Below are 25,815 nucleotides of genomic sequence, written 5' to 3' on the forward strand. Positions count from 1 at the left end.
CAAGTAAAGCTACCAGTCAAGAAGTGTATAGAAACCTTAAACTTGTATATACAAGTAAAGCTACCAGTCAATAAGTGTATAGAAACCTTAAACTTGTATATACAAGTAAAGCTACCAGTCAAGAAGTGTATAGAAACCTTAAACTTGTATATACAAGTAAAGCTACCAGTCAAGAAGTGTATAGAAACCTTAAACTTGTATATACAAGTAAAGCTACCAGTCAATAAGTGTATAGAAACCTTAAACTTGTATATACAAGTAAAGCTACCAGTCAAGAAGTGTATAGAAACCTTAAACTTGTATATACAAGTAAAGCTACCAGTCAAGAAGTGTATAGAAACCTTAAACTTGTATATACAAGTAAAGCTTCCAGTCAAGAAGTGTATAGAAACCTTAAGCTTGTATATACAAGTAAAGCTACCAGTCAAGAAGTGTATAGAAACCTTAAACTTGTATATACAAGTAAAGCTACCAGTCAAGAAGTGTATAGAAACCTTAAACTTGTATATACAAGTAAAGCTACCAGTCAAGAAGTGTATAGAAACCTTAAACTTGTATATACAAGTAAAGCTTTCAGTCAAGAAGTGTATAGAAACCTTAAACTTGTATATACAAGTAAAGCTACCAGTCAAGAAGTGTATAGAAACCTTAAACTTGTATATACAAGTAAAGCTACCAGTCAAGAAGTGTATAGAAACCTTAAACTTGTATATACAAGTAAAGCTACCAGTCAAGATTAATCTAAATTATTTACAGGTGTCGAAATATTATATCAAAAAAACTGCCTTCTCCCAACTAACATAATCGTCTCTCTCGACTCGTGCCCGCTTTCGTCCATATTTTGACGGCGGTAATGTTTCCGCGCGGGATTCTGGTATAAAATCAGTCTCCGGTGACGATTCGTCACTTAAGGTACTCAGGCTTGAACCGACAACTCTATCTACTACATTACTTTGCCAGTCGGTTTCAACCTCGGAAAGTGATGAGGTCACTTGTTGCTGCATATTTCTTAGCAGGGGCTGCCGAGGTTGTTGACACTCCATTGAATCGTACACCAAGCTGCCAATGTGCGCTTTGATCGTTGCGACCTTTTCAGCTTTCTTCCCTTTGAAGGTGATCTTGCGATGGGAAAAGTACGAGGATAGCTCGTCCACCCTCAAGGACGACAGCTTATCGGAGTTTTACAGTCCAACCCAGTCGATGTCATTGTATTCCCGGTTCAGCCGTTCCATTCGCTCCCTTTTGGTCTCCTCTTTTTTCTTCTCGTTGCGCAATTTTTGTCTCGGCAAGGTGCTCAACATACTCTGCCACAAGCTTTTCAAGGACAATGTATTTATCTGAAAACTTTAATTTCTAATAGCCTCACTGTCCCCACAGACTAGTTCACTTTCCTCAAACAATCGCTTAATCTGAGCTCGAGGCTGGAAGTCGTCCTGCTCACGGCCATTGGTGGGGGTTGCACTCCAAGAGAGATAATGGAAGTTAAGTAGCTTGCCATAGTCGGGATATGATCGTCGAGTTGGAAGTGTCGCGCTGGTAGTCACATCCTTCTCGCAAATTTTACATAGTTGGCCATTTCGCTCTTGACACGATATGCGCCTATACTCCATATAAAGCTCTCCTCTCTCAAAATGGAGGCTCTCAAATTGTTCTAGCTTGCGGAAAAATACCCATGCCTCGAAAAAGATCTCTTTTGATTGTTGGTGACTCCAAGATACTCTTTCAAGTACCCACGGTTGTAGAAAATTTGAATTTCTTGTCGGTCGACCACAAATGCTGAAATATACCCCCGTGGCGCTGAGGAGTCGTCAATTCGAAGACACACCTCCTCAGCAACAGCTCACGCATTCATGACTTTACTGTTGTGTGCATCTAACTCTTACGTTGAAAGAGACTTAACCGGCTTCCTCTTCAGAAAGTCTATGCAGACGCCGTTATGTGAGTAACACTTCCGGTTAGTTATTTTCACTTCCGATTATTTTTGTCTTGGAGGAGGTGGGGGAAGGGTCAGATGTTTTGTGTAGGTATTTGTGAAGGGTCATGCGTTAATCTATTCTGGGAAGTAGGAGGGCCACGACTTTTTTCGCAAAAAAAATTTCTAAAATAACCCGACCCACCCCCCCCCCCAAATAAAAAACGTACCTTCCCTAAAAGATCATGGAATCTTCTTGACCCATTGATGAGATAACTTCTCATTTACAAAGACACAATTTTGACAGAAGAACAAATCAAGGCACGCCACGTCTTTTTTGCGAGAAGATACAACATTAATATTTGAAAATCTTCAAACGAACAATTAACACCACGATGGCGTGACAAGAGGATCGTTCAAGTTGATATTATTACATCCTCTTCAGAACTCACGAGTGAAACATTATGAAAAGGGTGTGAAGATTATTCACAGGTGAATAATTTAAGTTGTCTTTGAAATCATGGTTGTCTCAAAAATGTGCGAGAACTGTTTTTTGAAATCAAGGTTGATTTCAAGGTTAAATTCCTGAGTTGCCTTAAAAATCAAGGTGGATATTAAAATGCGCTAGAACCCCCATTTTTATCCTACTGAATGCGAAAACGGAAAAATGGAACCCATTTTTTAATTTTTATAATGGTACATGTTTTTGGTTAATCTTTCTAGGACTAGGTTATATACAAAGTTAAAAATTTTATTTGATTCTAATAGTAGTTTCCCTTTAGTTTGAGTTCACATATTTGATTTACTCAATCAGTTGATAATTGATTCCTAGGAAGTGACTCAAACTAAGGTTTGAAGTTCACCAAGAATAAGATTTACTCATGCTGTCTCTTTAGTTACATTATTATTACATGTATTATGGCACTTGAAGTTGAGTTATACTTGACGAATGAGGAAAGTCCTCTTACAGTTTTGAGTTAAGTTAAATCCTTACTTTTGGCTTTTCTATAACCTTTTTTTACAACCTTGCCAACTCAGTTCGTTCTGGGAATGTCTCAAAGGAACTCATTAAGATTAGTAAGGTCCAAATAAAATTAACAGAAGCGTTATCGAACGCGAAATCTCAAGACAACTACCCAAACTACAAACTTGCCGACAGCGTTGCTGCCTAATATTGGTAGTTGTTTTTTCACGGGAAAAACCGAGGCTCAAGCTTGAAGTACATGCCACGGAAAACCGGAAGTGGAGAGCTTCTGCTGTATAGTATGACGAAATTATGGCTTTGTGGTTCAAAATACACACTGTGTCTTTCATGTGTCGCACTGTTCCAACATTAACAATTAAAACAAGGTAATAAATTATACAAATTTAGAACATTTAACTAGAAGGAAAGTTTTAAAACATTTAGTTCAAACGATATGGAATCGCTGAAAAACTGATCTACATAATAGGTAAGGCGTAACAACAAGAAGCAGGAATTGTATAAAAAGAAAAGGCAACAATTTTTTACGCTCCAAGTGAGCGCAATCATTTCAGTGAGCTGGTCATGTGATCAGGGTAAGCGAAAACGAGTGACTCTGAGGACGAGAATGAAACTCTCTCGATTTTCGCTGTCTTTCTCACTCCAAAGGTATATGGAAACAAAGAATGTTCCTGTCGTCGATGGAAAACTTTTCCCAAAAGAATTTCATTAACTTAATTCTAAAAGTGGTTGTACCAAAGACCTCCAGCAGTTCGTTTACGGTATCCAAATTCCAATCGAGCGAGTTCTTAGCTCGATCTGTTTTATGCATCTCGCGGATTTCCACACTCAGGGCTAAAAGGGTAGCCATGAGATTGATAAAGGTAACAATGAAAAACAAGAACACTGTTAGTTTAGATATAACAAAAATGTAAATGGGATATTTCTGCTTTAAGGAGTTCAACCTGGTGTAATTTAAAAATCCCACAACGAAAGTTCTGAGAATGTAAATTACCATTAAGCAAACAATTACGACCCAAGATGACAAAGATTTGATAGAAATTAGTAGCTTAACATATCGAAACAAGGCGACGGTCAAAAGGATTATTAAAGTCCAAAATGAAGGAACGTATTTGAGCCGATGTAAGATTGCCTTGTAACCGGGGAACTGCGGAACATTCTGAAGGGCAGCTATAGAGATAGCAGTGAAAATACATAGCGAAGCCAGCCACACCATCGTGACATCCTCTGAAAAAGGGAAAGCCGCATCTGTTTTGCACTGATATGCAGTGGATTTGTCCCGGAAGCAAGCAACATCACGAACCATGTACAAAAATGCTCCAACTAGCTGCCATAGCAACAACAAACTGAAAGCCAGTGCTGAGAGTTTTACATGATACGGATTTCTTTGTCTTTGTCCTGGAAAAAAGTGCCAGTAGCAATCGGCTGATTCCTGTAACAGTGGCCGGCGTATCTCAATACAAGTTGTCATAGCAATGTCAACACCACCTGACTAGGATAAGATAAAATTAAGTTGACCTTATAATGAAACAAATATAAGAAAAATATTACAAAGAGTTTCCCATTGATATCAGCTGCACCCCTAAGCGGTCGAAAGACTCCATCACTTTTAACCGAATATACTGTAGTTTTTTTTACCCTAATTCTTATTCTTGAGAACTTAAAAGATTACCGACTGTTATGGTAAATACAGTAACACGCTCTTTAAGTGCCTTCGCCGTAAGCTAAACCATCTTTTACGTATGTGGCACTTGTGATTGGTTTCTCTGATCACCAGACAATCGTGTATGATCAATACAGTTTACCCTGATACTGATATAATTTTTCAGCATACCTTCCATTCGCTCTCCTGCGAATTATCTCTTGACAAACCTTATTACGCCTCAGCTTCTTGGGAAGGAAATAACACAGTGATACTCCGCAGCTAAGAGAACCCGTGTTAATCATTATTTAGCTGTATTTTCCAATAGTCATTTCTTAAGAGGAAAACTTCAAGATATTTAGACCCTTTTTGAAACTAGATTCCCTTTCTTTTCCAGTCTTTCGAGTTAATGTTCCATGCAAAGCAGTTTCCTTGTTGATTTCTGTACCTTGTTTGAACGGAATTTGATCATATGAATTAACGTTTAAGCGTTTGACGAAAATGAAATACTGTATGCATAAATCAATTGATTGAACAACTTGTCAGTTTAGTCGTTGTCTGAGTCACTGCAAACAGCGAAACTGTCGATATACTTCTTTTCATTTCTGTTTACGGCGAAAATATAGATATTTTTCACTGATTTATGATATAATTAAGTGAAATATTGAATGTAATGATCCTTTTTAATCAGTTCAGATTAGATTAGGAGCAATCCTTTGAATCAAACTCACCTCTTATTATTTTAAACACTGAATTAGATGCGTTTGAACAAGCACTTAACAAAGAGAGCACGCAGTCTCAGTATTAAAAATAAAATGGAATTGGATCATCAGGGTTTAAACCCGTTTATATGTTAATTGGAAACAAAAGAATTAACTAACAATTTCGCTTGAAACACGAAAACACGAATACTATGCCATGTGCATTTCTGACCAGACGAGGAAATGTGAATTCAAACTCTCTGCGTCCCCAGAGATAGATTGTGAACTCAACCTCGTCCGTCGACCAAACGGCAGTCTTTTCAAGCAGAAATTCGGAATTTTTCCCTTTTCAGTTAGTGTGAACAACAAGTCAAGATGTTGGTCGATATAAAGACAAACGTTTTGCACAGATAACGGCGTATGACAGCTTTCTTAAACTGTAAATGCCATGGGTTGTTTTACCTCGCGAAATAACAGAATCGAAATAGAAGTCTCAGTTGCTACGGTAACATCGACTTCAAAAATCAGAGACATTCCGCTGTCACATGAACAAAAATGCATTTTAAGAGAATTTTGGCAGCTCATTGAGCGTATTAAGAGTGTCATAGGAAAGAAAGTGTTTAAACGGTAAGTGTTTTAAAGGGTCTTGATATTAGCAGGCAAGTCAAGAATTTAAAGAAAGCGACAAAACTTTTGAGTTTGTAAAACATGTTTCGACAAAAACTTCTGTCATCTTCAGTAAATTATTGTACAAAGCGTTGAAGTTGAATTATATAGTAAGTAGAACAATGCTAATTAAGATGAATAGTGACAACAAGAAGAGAGGTAAAACATGCAAGTGTGAGAATCAAAAAGATAGTTTTAGATTTACATGGTGTTATTGTTGATTCAAAGATGGTTGTTCTCTATGAATACGAATAGCCTCTTTTATCTTAAGCTGAAAGCTGGTAGAGGCGTGATCTAAAACATGGAAGTTATCTGCTGAACATAGAGCGCGACAGTGCGGAGAATCTTTCAAATGCCTGAAAATGTGAGAGGCCTTGTCACTTACTAAGTGCTCTCTAAAAATTCCGGCAGGTCTCACCGACGTAACAGGCATTACACCAGCACATACTTATAGACCTCTCGTGAACGGAGCCCGTCAGGGACAGGGTCTTTCACACCAAACAAGTTACCGATTTTGAAGGAAGAGAAAACCAGTTTGATATCCAAGTCATTGCAATAACGCTTCATAAATGGCGGATCTTTTTTTGAGTGATAGTAGAAAAGTGGCCTATGTAGGGTAGCTTAAAGTAGAACGTAGGTGAAGTGGTGGGAGGGGAACCCCGGGGATGATGATTGTTTTGAGTCTCAGAGATGAAACGGTTTATAATCTTCTCGATTAATTAAATGAGCAGGGAAAAGATTCTTTTTTAGAATATCAGTGAGTTTGTTAATGCCCTCGTGAAACCCTAACCAGGTGCTATTAATCTTGTAAGCCCTATCAACGAGTGTCTTAATGAGACCCACTTTGTAAGAGTACGAGGTGAAGCTGAAATAATTAGTTAGTAACCCAGTGAAAGTTTTCTTGCGGTAAACCCTGGTTAGAGAGGAACTGGGGTCATGGCTGTCAATCAGGACATCTAAAAAGGGTAATTTGTGATTAAACTGCTTTTCCATAGTGAACTTGATGTTAGGGTACCTAGAGTTGATATAGTCGAAAAATATAGTGGCATCTCGAACTTAAATAAGAGTTAAATAAGCACTCTTAAATAAGAGCAGTACTTGAACAAGTCGCTAAGAACCGAGTTCCGGTTTTAAAGAAGAACCCGAGAAATGAAAACAATCCATAATTTAATAGACAGTGAAAACTTTTTCTCGGGCTTTTTAGAGAGCAAACGCCAAAACACAAAAAGCACCAGCGCTGTTGGGTGTTTAGCCTGTATTCTCACCAATCGGGTCATTATTTTGTGCTAAAGTGACTTTAAAATGCAAACGCACGCGCACTACCTTCGTGATAGCATAGTTCTATTGAAGATGAGGATGGAGATTCACAACACTGTAGCTGTGTCTTGTTGTGGGTATTGCTCAGTGTCTTGATTTCTTTGTATAACTGGAAAAATGGGGGTAAAATTTATTATGTAAAGTAAACGTGGATCGAATTTAAATTATTCAGAATTGATAACGATGATCATGAATAATTTTGGTTCAGACTTTTTGAGTTCAACCCAAGAATTCAAGACATATTTCCCGCCTTTACGAGTTTGAAACTTGAAGCCGTAATCAACTCTCGATTTCTGTATCTTCACGTCAGACGAGTCATGACTGCGCTGGAAAATGCTGTGTTTTCTTTAAACGACGCAGAGGTTTTCATCGAGTGTTCAATTCAGTAAGCTGTTCATTAACATTTTTCACGTGCATTCCAAATGTTTGAAGGATAAAAAACACAATAGCGTCTATTTTGCGCGAAAATATGTACGGATATTTGTCCTTGGATGTCATCTGTTCCTCGAAGCCCACAGTTTCCGCATCTTGGAACAGAAAATTCGAGAAAATGACCACGCGCAAATATCCGCACTTATTTTGGCGCCAAATTGGAGCAATTGTTTATATAGCGCTGTAAGGTGATTTAAAATTCAGTAGAGGGAAGCATAGAGCTATCTAGGGGTACATATTGTTGTGAAGCGTTGTCTAGTTACTGCATTTTACGGATTTACAGTGCTACTCAGGGGTATAATGTTGTATTGTGCTGTATGATGATAAAACTTGCAGTACAGGGATGTATAGGGACGGGGAAGAGGGGCATATAGGAGTGCGTATTCGAGGAGACATGGAGTTTAATAATCGACGGAACGTGTTTGCTCATGATGAATCTCTCAAGTTGTCATCGGCTATCTCTCTAAGCACTATTGTAAATTATCCTTTCTCAATTATTCTTTTGTCAAAACTCTTCCTCAGGGTCTTCTCTGCGTCTACATCCGAGATGGCGGCTACCGACTCAGTAGAGTCCGGCTGTGGATTGGCCTGCCGCCATCTTGGATACGCATTGTAGGTGGACCCTGGGCGAGAGTTTGACCCATTCCCAATCAGATGATAGAAGAAGCCTTAATTTGGACATTGAGGGGCTCGTTTCCGACTAAATGCACCGATTATGTCGCCGAGATTTGGAGGGAGCTTTTCCGCTTTGTAACTGCTATCATGATGAGAGGACTGAGGAGAACAAGCACTGGCACCCTGTGGACTAGGAATCAATCGAAAAGGAAAACTGAGATTTTACTAGAGATGACATTAAGAGGACACCGTCCCAAAGTGGACATAATACGCATGATCACAACTACTATAGGGGAGTAACGAGGTATATGAGTTGTAAGAAGCCAGGCGTTGCGCGAAGATTGAGACGAGTGAAAACAGAAACAGACAAGGAGATAGTCGCGTCCTATGAAGCGCAGAAGAATAAAGTTGAGGGCGATAAAAGAGGCGCGCGTAAAGATGGGAATAAAGGAAAATTGCGATGAGAAAAAAAAAAAAAGGAAGGAACCAGAGAAAGGAGAAAAAAAAGGGATGCGCAAATGTGAAAAGGTGTAAAAACTTGTGTGAGGAAAAAGATAAAAAAAGACGCAGACATGTATCAGTACGAACACGTCCGTCGGCGTTCAAAACCGTGTGGCAATACGGAGAACGATAGACAGTGAAAGAGACACAATCGAAGAGATGACGCGCTTTTGTTAAGTGGGCGGGAGATTGAAACATGGAATGTTAGCACACTGTTAGCTGCACACATTATCAACCTGGCGCGCGGGTCAAAACAAGCATTGAAGTCCCCATAGGATCTGCTTTCTCTACATCTTACGTGCATCCTAAGAATATGGAGACAGACACTGTAAATCAACGCAGTTTTTGTATTTTATACACTCTATATTTCTCTTACACAAAGAAGTAAAAAAATAAGCACAATAGAAACTGCATTAAATCGTTCAAGGCATTAAGTAAAATACGCGCTAAACGGAGACGCTAAAATGAACCCATTTACTCCCAAGACTGATCATAATTTAAATTCTCCTCACAGTATTAATACACCGACAAACATGGAGTCAATAACAATGAGGGAAAATCCAAACTGGAGGATAATCTTTTACTAGAAACATAATGTTACATCGGATTCTCGGAACAAGCGGCAGCAAAGAGAAACACATTCTTATCAGTTGGGAGAATTTTTCTTCAGAACTGGGGAGTTCATGAGTTAATTAATATAAACTAAGGTAAATGAACAATTATCTTCAACCTAAAAAAAATAGCATCAAAACACTTCACACGAAATACACTGACATTATACAAACCATGTTTAGTTAAAACTGTCCCAGCATGTCTTTAAAACCCTAGTTACATTGAACCAAGTGTGAGGTTAACTATTACATTTTGTACCAGCATTTACCAATGGTAGTTACAATAATCTGCAAAACTAAGATTTATTTTACAAAGCTTTCTTCTAAAACAGCATTGATACAGTATATCTTAAAACTTTTGACCACATAACGGGTTCTAATTACAAAGTGTGCTCTAAATACCAAACTATAAATTCTTAAACCTAACAAAGATATTATCTGACATCTTCAAATCATGCTGAGGGACATTTAAAGCGATGAAAAATTTTGAAGAGGTGATTTTCAACAATTAGAAGTTTTATCCTGAAGCCCTGAACCTTTTCAACTACGCACTAGGTTTACATTAATTAATGAGCCTTTTTACCAAAATAATTCCCATTGAGGACTACATGGCTTACGTTAACTGCTTCTCTCATTTATAAGCGTAAGTATTGTCCTACTAGAAACAACAAATTCCATGTCACATACATTAAAAGTCACACCTATGGAAACTTTAATTATAGTGAACTCTGCGTCCCTCTTTCCTAGTTTAGATTACATGGACAATTTTTAGCCTCTCTGTCGTCGTTCTTTAAAACGAACGGATCAGTGTTTGGTAAAACGGACAAAAATTGGTCAGAATCGTTTGATTGAAAACAGGGTTGTAGCCAGCTTTTTGACTAATTGTAAGCCTCTTCCCTCACAAATTTCAATTTTTGTTTCAACATTTGCAAGAGTCATATTATCTTTTAGTAAAAGTCAAGCGGGCAGAAAACAATTGTAGGCCGGGCCTACGGGACTAGAGGCTGGCTACACCCCTAAAAGTAGGTGTAATGTCTCTAACATATGGTTAGTAAATTTAATAACATCATCTCTGATGCTTACTTCTTCAAATTAAGCTTAGAATGGCAATCTTGGCACTGACAGAATTAGATTGCATTAAAATGGATTGAGTTGAAAATGGTAATCAATTTTTTTGTAAAGATGAAGGTAAATTGTAACAAAGTAATTTATGATGTAGAAAACGGTCTAAGATCAATTCACATATTCAATTAAAGTTTTGGAAATAAAAATTCGCCACATTTTGCAAATGACGAATTGTTTCTTTGCTTATCAAAAGCTTAGAGCATAAAGGTAATTAAAATCCGGTGGAAAAGCCCCTGGTTGGGTAAAAGAAATAACCTTTAAATTATTTTCCATACAACTGATTGTAATACAGGAACAGAGCTGAGTGACATGTTGGTGGAAACGGAAACCTCGTTCATAACAGAGGCCTTGTTGCATTTCGTTCTCTTCGCAAGCATTTAAATTTGTTAAGGTAAATAAAAAAGACAATTCCACTGATCAAAATATAATGAAATAGACTGGTTTATTTCTTCACCATAGTAAAGTTGCACATCTCAAGTTCCATTTAACAAAAAAATAAAAAGTAAAGAAAAATAGCCAAAAATTGTTTAAAATAGAGAAACATTAAAACCTTCCAAGTTCCTACTTCATTCTTTTGAGATGAAAAAAAACATTTTCTCATTTATTTGATTTTCTATTCAAATTTTTTATTTCCTTTGCCATCAGGTCAAACGTGAGGTCATCTCCAATCAGCAAAAAGGGCGCCCAGTATTTGATTTCGTGGAACTCATCTGATTCTCTGAGGCTTTTCATGGCCAGGTTCAGTGACTTGCTTGTAGGTTTACCTTCTGCAAGGTGTTGATAAAAGCATTTCATGAACTGGAGAGTAGCCTCGTCATCAATCGCCCACAGGGACACCACAACAGACCGAGCACCAGCCCCCATAAAAGCGCGCGCAATGCCAACCACACCTTCAGCCTTGATCTCGCCCCGACCACTGTGGCAGCAACTGAGCACAACAAGTTTGGCGCGAAGTTGAACATTCAACACATCCCGAATCGTTAAAATATAATCCTCCTTCTCCGTAGGCACAGTAGATATTCGGTCTAGGTCAGGTGTAAGAGCAATTTCGCCAGTTTCCGGACATCCGTGTGCCGCAAAGTGAACTAAGGAAACGGAACTGAGTCTTTTCAACACCTCACGTTTCGTGGCTTGTCTGCCAGTGATTGGCGTGATATTCAGAATTTTTCCGATCATTTCTACTTCTTCTTTAGCACACGGAAGCTGCTCGAGGACTTTCTCTCCCTCGCTGTTAGTAACCTCGGATACCCACGGATCTCCTACAAGTAACGCACCACTGCTTTTGTGATAATCATCTGGGCAATCGGCAATGAGTCTAAGACTTGCTAACGATGGAGCGACTCGGATTGTGAACGATTCACACAGGTATTTAGAATTACCATCCTTCAATGCAGCGTAAGGAGCAATCCACAGGGGTCCATCAGGAATAATGAGTAGCTCATCCCCTTCAATCAAGTCAGCCACCGGCTTCATAACGATATCATACAAAGTGCTCAAGCATCCGTCTTGTTGGATGTGAGGTTGAGGGTTGGCTTCTTTGGTTTTCTCATCCACTTTTGAACGGCCCTCCCTCAAAGCATCTAAAGATCGATTCTCGCATCTCACATTAGAACGAACACCAAGTTGTGTATAGACACCGAGCATGAACGACTCAAAGGACTGGCTAACTCCACTATTCTCTGAAAAAAAACCTTTGAGTTTACTTTGTCTTAACCGAACTTTTTTTCCTTCGGAAACAACCCAAAGATTGACGTCAGCTTTGTCCACTGCCTGAAAGACGGTGTTTGATGGAACGCTTTTTAAAACTTTTGAAAAACGTTTCATCCAAATCGATGTAGACTTAGCAGTGACTGCTAAATCTTCATCACCTGCCTTGTGCTCACTTGCTTCACCACAAAAACTGGATTCCATAAGGTCGGACAGAGCTTGAGCTCGTCCTTTCTCAGCAACAAATAAGGCTTCATCTACATTACCTTGTTCTACGAGAACTCTCCACAAACCCGTATACGCCATTTGATGCTGATTTCGAAAATTAACTTTCCACTCATCTTTAGATTTTAGAAGTACTCTCAAGGAATTGAATAAGTTTATGCTAGCTTGATAATGTTCAACGGCTTTTGGCAGTCCACCTTGCAACTCAAAAACGCATCCTAGTGAAGAGTAGGCCATTGCCTCAAAGGATTTGTCTCCTACTTCTTTAGCTAATTTAAGAGCTAGGTTGTAGTACTCTATGGCTTTTTTCAAATCACCCAGACTGCGATAAGCATTGCCAAGATTGCCATAAGCTTTACCCTCCCCATGCTTGTCTCCTACTTCTTTAGCTATTATAAGATGTAGGTTGTTGTACTCTATGGCTTTTTTGAAATCACCCAGACTAATATAAGCATTGCCAAGATTGCTATAAGCTTTACCCTCTCCATGCTTGTCTCCTACTTCTTTAGCTATTTTAAGATGTAGGTTGTAGTACTCTATGGCTTTTTTGAAATCACCCAGACGAAGATAAGCATTGCCAAGATTGCCATAAGCAGCACCCTCCCCATGCTTGTCTCCTACTTCTTTAGCTATTTTAAGATGCAGGTTGTGGTACTCTATGGCTTTTTTGAAATCACCCAGACTATCATAAGCATTGCCAAGATTGCCATAAGCGTTACCCTCCCCATGCTTGTCTCCTACGTCTTTAGCTATTTTAAGATCTAGGTTGTGGTACTCTATGGCTTTTTTGAAATCACCCAGATGGCGATAAGCATTGCCAAGATTGCCATAAGCGTTACCCTCCCCATGCTTGTCTCCTACTTCTTTAGCTATTTTAAGATTTAGGTTGTGGTACTCTATGGCTTTTTTGAAATCACCCAGACTAATATAAGCATTGCCAAGATTGCCATAAGTCTTACCCTCCCCATGCTTGTCTCCTACTTCTTTAGCTATTTTAAGATCTAGGTTGTGGTACTCTATGGCTTTTTTGAAATCACCCAGACTAATATAAGCATTGCCAAGATTGCCATAAGCACCACCCTCCCCATGCTTGTCTCCTACTTCTTTAACTATTTTAAGACATAGGTTGTGGTACTCTATGGCTTTTTTGAAATCACCCAGACCGTCATAAGCAATGCCAAGATTGCCATAAGCACCACCCTCCCCATGCTTGTCTCCTACTTCTTTAGCTATTTTAAGATGTAGGTTGTAGTACTCTATGGCTTTTTTCAAATCACCCAGACTGTGATAAGCATTGCCAAGATTGCCATAAGCGTTACCCTCCCCATGCTTGTCTCCTACTTCTTTAGCTATTTTAAGATGTAGGTTGTGGTACTCTATGGCTTCTTCTCCCCGTTTATAGAGATCTATGACTTTCTTGACATCACCTGAACTTGCACTACCGTGGTCATGACTAATAGGATCTTTTTCCTCCATGGGCTTATCTCCCACTTCACTGACAGACTGAAGTCTTAATGACAACAAGATCCTATTGTTTTTGTCAATCTTTTTTATGTTAAGGGTAAAAAATGTGGAAAGAACAAAAAAGATTATGTTTCTGATCATATTGATATGTAATAGTCCATTTTAACATTTGCGTGCTTGGTTCCCAAGCCTCTGAACAAGAGGGATGATAAAGGGTGATCTTGTTATGATAAAAACATTGCTGCTTTTTAAATGCAAACTACTTTGTTATTATCGTTTCTAGACAAATTTGGTCTGGAAATTAAAGGGTTATTTAAACTAATGTAACAGTTATTGGCATGGATAGTAGAACTAAGTCAAATTGGCTAAAAGGAGTAATTTCATTAATAAGTCATGAGGTAATAACGTCTCCTATATTTTTAATCACACACACTTAAAGTATATGAGCTGACAAGTTCCCATCATAATTAATACCCTTCTTTGTATTTTCTCCCTTGAAACATCAAATTGTGGAAACTTTTTTTTATACCCACGGTTAAAAACGAACGATTCCTTCAAAGGATACAACTAGTCCCTTATCACACCAAGTGATTGCTTCTTCAAATCTCTTCAATTCAACACAAGCAGCGGCTCCTGTAGGCAACAACACAAAGAAGCATACTAATACTGTAGCTCAATTCTGAGAAAAGAACCTGAAACCATTGAAATCATTACAGACCAGAAGAAAAAAAAAAGACAAAACAAAACAAAACAAAGAAACTAAACGGAAAAGAATAAACAGGCCCTATAAGGTTTCAGTTAGATTTATTTAGCTTTACAGACAACTGAAACTTCTAAGAACACTTAAATTGGGATCAACAACTTCCACAAAAACACTAAGAGTTAGGTAAGTCCTGATCCTTTTTTCTAAAACAGCTAGATAGTGACTTAAGAGCGTGTCCACGAGAGCACCGGGCGGTCGTGCTACATGCCATCTCACCGATTTCAACGAAACTTTGTCAGTTTAAAGGCTCTACCCCAAAACTAAAAAAAAAAAGACTGGTTTCTGTTTTGGTTTTTTCCGTGGGGAGATAGACCACCCCCTGGATTTTCTTGGGTTTCACTACTGAAATCGCTTCAGATAGGTAAAATATATGAAGCTCTCACTGCGATGGTATTTAACTGATTACTTTGAGGATTTGCACACATATTTTTACATCCTTAGCTAATGGCCGCCGCGAACATCAGTCAGTTTGATTGACGGCTTGTCAATCAACAGAGGCAAATATACGACTGTATTTTTAGACTTTTCGATTCATCTAAATATTTTACAACTTTGAGGTCAAATATCTCCCATTGCCAGAAAGCTACAAGACTAATCTTAATTACCCTTTATAACCCATCATTTCATCTCTGAAAATCATCAAAAAAATCTTTGGGCACTACCGTATTTTTGTCTTGGATACCTTCTAAAATCTGCGATTGTGACAAGTTTCTCTCAACTACACCTGTCACGCAATTCTTGCTCTAGGCGGTCACTTGACAAAATAAACCTACATTTTTTAGTTCTTTATACAAGATGATTGATCAAGAAAGGTTAAAAATGTTAAAAACTTTCGAGATTTTTTGTAGGAATGGAAAATTTCACGTTTAGAGAGATGCATGTTGACGAAAAATCAATGGGAAAATCGTTGCGTTTCTTTCTTCAGTCGTTTATTACTTTCAAGATTTGCTAAAGTCAGGACATAGGGTACAGAACAAAACATTCATTAGCCTATACTTTGATCGTCTATTATCATTATCGCACAATTTACAATAAGGAAACTGTAACAGGAGAGGAGATTTTAAAGTCACATGTCGCCTGCTTGTTGACGTACAAGTTCCCGAGTGTAACAACTTCGGCTTTTCCATACCGCGCATGACGGGAAACTCTGCCCCCCTTATTTGATAGGAAATATCAATAGCCCCATAAATTCATTAACTACGCCATGTTTCCAGAAAATAAGACTGGAAAATGTTTTTTCCACTTTCCACCATCAAGAAATTCCACGTATAGAAATAGTATTTGTAGGGTTACTGCGTGACTTTTCTTGAGAAGTAAAAATTGTTCATCTTTTTTTTTTTCAAGAAGATACTTCTAAAAAGTTCTTAATCCTTCTGTTATCTTATTTTTCTGTTTTTTGACTGCAAATATCATTTGCATTTGCTATTATTTTCGCTGATTGTCATGGCCTTTCCTGTGTGCACGTGCGAGCTAGTTCATATACAGGATTCTTTCGAGTTTCTCTGGGTGGTGTCGGGCTTAGGTTTGTAGGTCTGGCTCGAAAGTTATCTGCACGCTGCAACACGGGTTCCTATGTTTTCTCCTTTTTCTTTATTTGGATTTTTATTCTCTTGCTTGCATTACCACACATTTATGTTTTTTTATTCCCTCAGTGCATTCCCTCAGACTTGGAAGTAGGCCGGGAAAAGTCAATATTGACCAGAACTGAAATCCTTTTCTATCACTATTTGTTTCAGAGAACCCCCGTCATTTGTGACTTTATTTCTCAAGAACATGTGTTTTTATTTGCTATTTATTTCCATTAGAACACGAAACTAGGTCCTGATAAGTTTTTTTTTTGTCTTGTGACTCCCAAAAACTAGGTTTGCGACAACATCAATTAAGAAATCAAAGGCAATTACGCCTGAGAAATTCGCTTGTAGCCTTCTACCCGCAGAAGGCAACTCCATATAATGAAACGTTCTAAGACCTCTATAAACTGGAGACATTGCGTGATGTTGAGGGGTGAAATATTTACCCTAAATCTGTGACCCTCAAACGGATCACGTACTCGTACATGTAACGTCTGGAAAATGTCACGCATGTATAACACCGTAGGCGCACCTGGCGAATTCTATCCACTGGCTTCAATAGCAAAGAGACAACTTATTTACTATTTGTATATGAGCAAGCTTATTTACCCTACTTGAAAAAATCCTTGATGAAGTCTACTATTGTAAGACGAAACGCGTGGGAGATAAATACAAGTTTTTACTTTCTCAGTTCGTGCAGTGATGCTCACCGGTTGATACAGCAGCAAATCGCTCGATACTTCAGCAGGTTATCTGCCGTAACAAAAAGAGGTTTATTGATGAGGTCCTCCTCTGTAAATATGAATGAGGACGGAGAGGCCGATGCCGATGATCTAGCTTCAGAATTCGAAATTGATCGAACAAGGCAGAAGATAAGGAGGGACCTTTCAAAATTTAGACGAAGACTGCAGGAGAGGGTACAGCTGCTATTAAGCTAAAACAAAAACAAAAAAAGGCATTTGCATCTCACTTTTCTTTCATATTTATTGTCTTTGCTCACGAAAACAACTGGCTATGTCATGGGATTTCATCAAGGGAAATTTGCAGGAAGGTTACTCGTCAAATTATCAAATTTTCCATTCCTACAAAAAATCTCGAAAGTTTTTAACATTTTTAACCTTTCTTGATCAATCATCTTGTATAAAGAACTAAAAAATGTAGGTTTATTTTGTCAAGTGACCGCCTAGAGCAAGAATTGCGTGACAGGTGTAGTTAAGAGAAACTTGTCACAGTCGCAGATTTTAAAAGGCATCCAAAACAAAAATACGGTAGTACCCAAATAGTTTTTTGATGATTTTCAGAGATGAAATGATGGGTTATAAAGGGTAATTAAGATTAGTGTTGTAGCTTTCTGGCAATGGGAGATATTTGACCTCAAAGTTGTCAAATATTTGGATAAATCGAAAAGTCTAAAAACCCTGCCGTATATTTACCTCTGTTGATTGACAAGTTATCAATCAAACTGACTGATACTCGCAGCAGACATTAACAAAGGATATAAAAAATATGTGTGCAAATCCTCAAAGTAATCAGTTGAATACCATCGCGGTGAGAGCTTCATACATTATACCTATTTGAAGCGATTTCCTTGGTGAAAACCAAGAAAAACCGGGGGGGTGGTCTATCTCCCCCCGAAAAAAAAACCAAAACAGAAACCAGTTTGTCTTTTTGAGTTTTGGGGTAGACCCTTTAAACTGGCAAAGTTTCATTGAAATCGGTGAGATGGCATGTAGCACGACTGCCCGGTGCTCTCGTGGACACTCTCTTAACATATCTGACACCTGTGACTCATTGAACTTAAGGAACTAAAATATTCATGCTGAAATTTTGCTTTGCATTCCGCATTGAGTTCTTCATCCCGTTCAAAATAATATTCTCATCATGATCAATGGAAGTAATGGCGTAGCAGTCAAGAGCAAGATTCAAATGTACATCAGGGTGGTCTCGACCTCTTAATTAAAGTCCATTGAGACAAGATTGAAATCCATTTAACCTCATTTAACCTTAGAGTGTTGAGTTATTTTTTTATTATTATTATTATAGTACAGCTACCATATCTAACCTCTCACAATTGCCTTAAGGAAAGTTGGATTTAACTCAATGGCTGCTTCTGCATCCCTTAGTGAATCCTGGTGATTTCCTGTTATTGAAATAAATATCTCTGATTAACCATACATGTTGCAAACCAACTACCATTACTATAATTTTGGGAAAAACTTGTGATGCTCATTGATATCTGGGGTAAGAAGTTACTTCTTTGTATATTTGAGAGGCCAAGATAAGATGTAAATTTTTCCGGGCATGCATTCAAAATTATCACCTTTTTCAGAAAACTACTACTGACAACTCAATAGCTTCAAAATAGTAAAAAAATGCATATTAAAGCTCTCATCATCTTACCAAGTTTAGAATGTGCGATTGCCCTGTTGTTGTGCAGTTTGGCCTTCAGTTCTTTGTCATTGCAGTTCATTTTAATTCCTTTGGTGTAAAAATGAATAGCATTGATGAAATCTCCTTTCTTGAAGGCCTCATTACCCTCATTCCTATAAACATCAGCTGTGGCTGCAAAGAAAAAATAAAATAATTCGAAAAAAAATTTAAAAATGGGTGTCAAAGTCTGTGGTCGTAGTTAATAATTATTCGTGTATAGTTAGAGCTGTTAAGATCTGGAGATTTAAAATCCGCAGATTTTCAATAGTTATGATGATGCTAACAATGTAGGTGACAACATGGGTAAGAATAATGATGAGAATTAAGCATCACTCAACTTGAGGCAAACCCCTGGAGATGAGAGATTTTGGAGATAGTTTTCCTAATATTCCTATTCCCTGGGCAAAATTAATAAAATGTTCAAATGCCCCACACAATCTTATGTAAAAGGCGAAATAATTAGCAATTTCACTTTCAACTAATTGATCAAGCTTTAAAAACTAATTGACCAAGCTTTAAAACCTAGACCTTGAAGCCTTATTTCTTCTGAGACATTTGTTAGTGAAAGAGCACTATCTGCCTTAAACACCTCCATATTCAATGATAATTAACACTTGTACTCTACTGGAAATTAGATGTGACAGTTTTTATTCAAATTCCCTAACGCCAGTCAGGCAGGGTTAAACCCCCTCCCCCCCCTCCCCACCCTCTTTGGCTTGGATGAAGATCAAATGCCTGTGGGTTGCTCGAGGAGAAAGGAGGGAATGTTAAGGTTTCAAAGTGATTATGTTTCACTGAAATAGAAAGATGATGATGATGATGATGGTGGTACCTATGATGCAAACTTACAATGGATGTTATATGATGATCAAATAAAGTCTTAACTTATTATAACTTTGTGTTACTGCTCTGCACTGTTAGAAAAGAAAATAACAAAGGTTTCTGTGCCATAGATCTTCTCAATGAACAGCATATTGTAATCACAGAAGAGAGTCATGATTGGCCAAATATCCTTTAAAGCGGTCATAAACTGTATATATCCTTTCCCACATCTGCTGGCATTCTTGAAACTGATCCACTAGAAATTGTTCTAACAATTACTGAAGCCGAAGTTGAACCTAGCTCACCTCGTAAAGTGTCCTCGTCAAAATCTGGTGCATTTTCTTTGTCAGGTAAGTCTTCATTTTCACATGGAACTTTAATTGAACTTCTTCCTGTAGCCATAGCAACTGTAAGAAGACTGATGCTTCTTAAAAAGTTGTTCTTTTAGGTCATCCTGGCCTGAAAAAAAGGTAATTGAAAATGGTTGTAAACATCAGCTCAACATATTACCCAGTGGCAAAATAAATATTTTTTCCCTTCTGAGAATGGGAGGGATACATAGACACAAAACCAGAAGCCAGTTAAGAGCTAATATCAACATGCATCACACAAACAGCGGCAAGTCGGCCAAATTCGTTTCCTCTTCTACTTTCATATTTTGTAGCCTCATATGTCCTAATAATTGTGGTGCAGTTTTTTTGTGAAAATATTTTAGTTTTTGAGAAATGATTTTTTTCGTTCGACCGCTCAAATATGCAAATTTTCACTCTGAATATTACCCGAATTGTGTGACCTCATGTAACGAATTTACTTGACCTCCGGTATTTCTGTCAGCATAATCCTTTGTTTTATCATCTTAACTTAAGCCCCTGACATTATTGAGGCTGGCAAAAAAATATTTATTTTTTGGTGAATATTTTTGTCCGACATACTTTTTCTATGTCGAAAAGTAGCATCAAAACAAAGACAGTTTTAACAGTGACCGAAATGACAGAATCTACTGAGCCTCTAGCTTTTAAAACAAAGGGATGGTTATAAGGTTACTGTAAAAATTTTCTCGTGTTATTGTGTTGTTCTATCGTGAGACGAACTCAAAGTCCGACAAAATTTACTTGCTAGCGACAATGAAATATACATGGTGTGCCTACTTGTCGCCACCTTTTATTGACATATCGAGGCATAAATCACTACAATTTGTAAAAAAAATCTAACATAACACTCTTACCTAGTTTATTTATGATTTCATAAGACCAATAAGCTGTTTCGGTCATTATATTACGCTTGGGTATTTACGTTGTGTTTTCCCCTATCCCAGTTATGTGAGAAGCTAGTCACGCAATAATTGATACCAACACAAATGAATATTTACCCTGTATGAAGATTTTTGTTTATGTTGAATTGACAATATTACAATATGTTACTTCTGTGGTCACTAATCGTTGTTTCAGTGGCAGCGTAGCAGTTCAAAGCGGGCTGTTGCTTCAACGCTATTGAAATTTATAGTGTTCTGGCGGGAAAGCAAAGCATGATGCTCTGGGAATAAAAACTCTTAGGGGCCTTTTACACGATATCGAAATGAGTTTTGTTCAAGAAAGAGTTCATCCCGGTTGCCACATGATACCAGAGTAAAATTATTCGAAACGAGTCATTTCTGAATGAGTTTATTGAGGTTTTCATTCCAGAAACACTTATTTTGGACGACCTTTTGTACCTGTATAAAGTAAACGCGGTACGACACTCATATCTGTATGAATCCTCTTTAGGAGCGATGAAAGCATAGAAAAGGGACGTAAATACTTGTTTTTACTACTTGTTTTTATAATCTAAACTATCTTGCATGTAAACGCGGTATGAAATTCATTTCATTCCGGGATGAAACCAATTTTGGAACAATGTAAAAGGTACCTTAGGGACGGACCATTAGATTGTTGATGCGGGAGGGGGGGGGGGTGTTTTGCCAATTGCACGTTTTGTTTTCTTCCATTGAGCCCTCGCTCGATTTTTTTCGGGGGTTATTGCCCAACACCCCAACCCCCCCCCCCCCCCCGCCCCCATCCCGCATCAAAAATCTAATGGTCCGTCCCTAAGATGCTATCAGGTCCTACAACTTTTCTCAGGCCCTGAGCTTATAATCCTGGATTCCTCACATGAAACGACTAGGTACTACTTCTCCTCCCCGGACATGATGACAGTCCACCCCATGGTTACCCCCCCCCCCCCTCCCTCTTCCCTCCTGCCATTTCATCAGATTCCCCTGACTAATTTCTGGTACCCATTTATACTCCTGGGTGGAGAGGGGTACTGTGAGAGTAAATTATTTTGCACAAAAACAAAACACATAACCTGGCCAGGTTACAAACGTAGATCTCTTGACCCTGACTCCGCCTCACTAATCATAAGGCCACCATGTCTCCACAAGAGGAGAGAGTTTATGGTGAATCCTTTCTCATAAGAAACAACTTTTACAAAACCAAAGTAAAATTCTCTTATCTGATTTTTAAATAGGGATTACTGGTCAAAACTTACAAATATGTAAGTTTTTTATTCACTTTCCTCCAGTTGAACCGACATCCATATTTGCGCAGCTGGCAGTTAGTTTAACTGGACACTTATGACAGGAAGAACAATGAAATATATAGAATTGATTTGTCTTTGATGCTACCTTTAATTATACTGATAATCATGACTGGTTGTTTTTCAAATATCATAAAATCCTTGCTGGCTGCCTTCACGTACAAAAAATTTCAAGAAATGTAGAGCAACAAGGATATCAATTGTTCTGGAATTCAAAATAGCCTGAGATGCATGTACAGTGTAGATCATTTTTTCGAAAGCCCATACTAACTTCTTACTAACCATTCGAGCTCGAGTCTTTACTAGGGAATATTGGCCCAAGGTTACGGCAGTATAGAAATGTCATAGTGCCAATATTTCCCAGTACAGCTCAAGAAAGCAAGGTAATGGTCATGCACCAATGTCACTCACACTAATCTAGTGTATTGTGAATTTTCTGACTTCCAAGTAAAAACATAGGCATGCGTAGCATGCAAGAGTTATTTTTTTTGACCGGGTGGGATGAGATGGGGCACTTTGTGTACCTAATGTTTTCATTTTTGTAACAGAAAAAGAGCATAACTTTATAAAAGATCGAAAATATTGCATTACTTCACCTTCAGAGAGAGAGAGAAAAAAGGTAATTTAGCTGAACTCACACAAGTATCTTGTGGTCTTTTTTCTCTACTGTCTAAATACTTCCAAGCAAAAATAAAATGGATTGGTGCCACGCTTACTGTTTTCTCCTTCGCAGCAGTTGTTTGGTCTCGTCACACAACGCCATCTATTCCCCGACGGAGAGAGAGCGCTTAGCGTGAGGAGACCAAATAATAGTTGCGAAAGAGACCACGCTTACTGCCGTTCCTCTGACAGAGAGAAAATCAAAATTATTCGTCTGCGGTTAGATGCCTGAAAAATATAATTCCATGTAATTTTACTGCGAAAAGCAAACTGAAACTCTGTTGTATCTCCAATAGACACTAACCAAGGATATATTGCGATCTCGACCAAATGAAGATACATTTCACGAGAGAAAAGGATAATATTTGAGAGAGGGCTCCTTGATTGGTTGTTGCCTATCTGGACTTTGCCCACTTTGTGTGAAATACCTTATAAAATGCAGGTTGTTTACAAGGAATAAACACGCGATTTGATTAAGTCCAAGGTAGTTAAAAGCCGAGTTTATTCGTAGAAAAAGTTAAAACGCGGGATAATTCCGTTAAAAGTTCACTATCAGTAGCATTTAGTGTAAATTTTTTCCAGTGGGGTTTGTTGAAGTCCTAAATGTAATAACTGTCCTAAATGTAATAAATTCCTAAATGTAATAACATTTGGTCCTAAATGTAATACAGCCCTAAATGTGATAACGTTCGGTCCTAAATGTGATAAGGCTCCTATGCAATCGTTTAACTGCGCTAACAGTGAGATGTGAAAGTGACAGCTGTTGCACCAAAGAATCCTCTGACCAATATTCACGGCATATTGCGGGCTCACTGATATTAATCAGCGTCTTCTTATTTGCTAAAGATGTTGGTTGATAAGCATTGGTTACAAAACCTTATACTGATACTGATGTACTTTTGGCATCAAATTGACGGACGCAAAAGCAATGAGAACGCTGACCAGTGGCTCTCTTTATATCATTGGCTCAGACTCTTAAGTGCAACAGATTTTGACGATATACTTCTGTCATCAGTGCTGAAGTTTACACTTCATGAACCGAATTACAAGGAAAAGGAAGTACACCGACTTATACGTTAGACAAATTCCGGGCAAATTGAACCATTGAGCTACAACATTTAACACGATGGTCAGTTGATGGTCTAATGAACCCTTCATTTTTTTCCTTTAGCCCCTTAAGACGGGTGCATCAGTTCCCGAACCGAAATATTGGGAAAACATATATTTTAAAGTTGATCTGGTGTTTATATTTCATTTTTTGTCTTCATCTCTTCTCCCCACCGTGAGGGGAGAAAATGAATAGATAAATAAATGAATGAAAAAAAAGAAAGCTCAACAGTTTCCACTTATAGTCATATGGTACATGAACTGATTACTGAGGTGGAGTAAATCCATAGGGGGCTAGAAATGCAATATCCCAGGTGCAAAATTGAATAAATCAGGATAGTCATCCTAAAAAATGAACTCAAATGCATCATTAAAATCAATTGACACTAAATATCATTGATGCGCAAAATTTCAGGAACGCTTCTGATAATAATTTTCTTTTGGATAAACATGTGACATAGCGAAATCATTCAAACTGCTCTAAAATGGTGCATCACTACTAAAGACTTTAACACGAACGATAACATCAACAATAGCATGCCAGTTCATCATCAATTGTAGTCAATTTTTTTTTTATTTTTCTTTTTTTTTTATTTTTCTTAATGATTACGTACAAATCGATTCCATCCTATTGAGCTTCCAGCCAAGCACTAGCCCACTTTGGGCTGGAAATGATTTTCAACTCGATCAATAAACCGCTCAAAGGACCATACTTCGACTGCTGATATTTCTTATGTCTAGCAAGTAAAAAGACGTTGATTGATATCAGCGAGCCCCTTAATGTGACATATATACTGGTCAGCGGTTTTTTGATGCAACAGTTGTCACTTCAACATCTCAATGTGGATGTCCGCTATAACAAAAATGCACCGAAGGAGTTAAACGATTGCATTGGAGGCTTATTACGTTTAGGACTAAATGTTATTACATTTAGGACCAAATGTTATTACATTTAGGACTTTATTACATTTAGGACAGTTATTACATTTAGGCCTTCAACAGGGTTGGATATTGCGGTTAGAATGCGTGATTAAATGCAAATTGTTTACAAGGAAATGACACGTAATGGAGCGAAGTCTAATTTGGCAAAATTAGCAAGAACTTTGAAGATCCTTGAAGATCCTGGCAAGAAAATGAAAGATCCTTGAAGATCTTAGCAAGAAAATGAAAGATCCTTGAAGATCTTAAGAAGAATTTTGAAGATCTTTAAAGATTCTCATAAAGATCTTGTAGGAACTTTAAAGATCCTTCAAAGATTTTCACCAGGGATGTCACAACAAGGCGAAAAATATAGAAAAGGCTCGCCGCATCGGCAATTTGTTTTCGTTGTTTTGGTAGCCACTTTGGAAATTTGGCAAGGTATTTTATGGTAGGTAATTCAAATGTGATTTATTATTGTGTACACGCAAATACGCTTGTCATAAAATCAGCTGTCCATTGTTTGCAACTCTGCACAATTATCATGATAATATGCGAAACTTTGTTCGACGATTTCCGCTTGCTGACAAGTCTTTCCACTTGATACAATTTTACCCCAGGTTTATATTTCCTTTTGCCTTTAGAAGCAATAATAATCTACACGATCTTTACTTCTTACCGATCGCGCCATGTTGTTTTTGAAACCTAACACCTTCGGGCATGCTCCGTAGAACTTTGAGTACACCACAGTCAGGAGGTATGGCACTAACGTAATGACTCGGATTAATACTAATGTTTTCTTTCTTTCATATTGGACTATTTCCTTCTGCCATTTCAAACTAAACTAACAGATAAATATTCGCCACCCAGAATGCCTTCAATGAAAATCACGAACGGGTAGCACGTAGTGCACTCATGATTTTATGTGGAACAAGCAAATGCAATTAGGCAATCTCATTTCAAATTTTCGTTAAATTTCCGACTCGAGTTATGACGAAAAAGAACGAGGAGCATGTGGTTCACTCGTTAATTTATGTAGGACAAAAAAAAGGGCAAAGAAGACGATCGAT

The 25,815-nt window shown here is 38.0% G+C and overlaps 3 protein-coding genes across 3 annotated transcripts in view; 1 reads left to right on the top strand and 2 right to left on the bottom strand.

Moving 5' to 3' along the window:
• LOC131769528 (uncharacterized) overlaps positions 1-25,815 on the top strand; it is a 102,570-nt gene that overhangs the window by 64,715 nt on the left and 12,040 nt on the right. The gene's annotated exons all lie outside the window — the stretch shown is intronic.
• Positions 2,650-5,116, bottom strand: LOC131783680 (uncharacterized). The gene is made up of 2 exons (XM_059100441.2): positions 4,729-5,116; positions 2,650-4,386 (listed from the first exon to the last, which is right to left on the bottom strand). Exon 2 carries the CDS (start codon positions 4,363-4,365, stop codon positions 3,532-3,534), a length of 834 nt encoding a protein of 277 aa, XP_058956424.2. The 5' UTR covers positions 4,366-4,386; positions 4,729-5,116; the 3' UTR covers positions 2,650-3,531.
• LOC131769525 (tetratricopeptide repeat protein 28-like) lies at positions 9,096-18,370 on the bottom strand. Its single transcript, XM_066160808.1, has 4 exons — positions 18,297-18,370; positions 14,466-14,533; positions 12,874-13,981; positions 9,096-12,633 (listed from the first exon to the last, which is right to left on the bottom strand). Exons 3-4 carry the CDS (start codon positions 13,910-13,912, stop codon positions 11,102-11,104), a joined length of 2,571 nt encoding a protein of 856 aa, XP_066016905.1. The 5' UTR covers positions 13,913-13,981; positions 14,466-14,533; positions 18,297-18,370; the 3' UTR covers positions 9,096-11,101.

Source organism: Pocillopora verrucosa, chromosome 13, assembly GCF_036669915.1.
Source record: "Pocillopora verrucosa isolate sample1 chromosome 13, ASM3666991v2, whole genome shotgun sequence".
NCBI classification, from domain to species: Eukaryota; Metazoa; Cnidaria; class Anthozoa; order Scleractinia; family Pocilloporidae; genus Pocillopora; species Pocillopora verrucosa.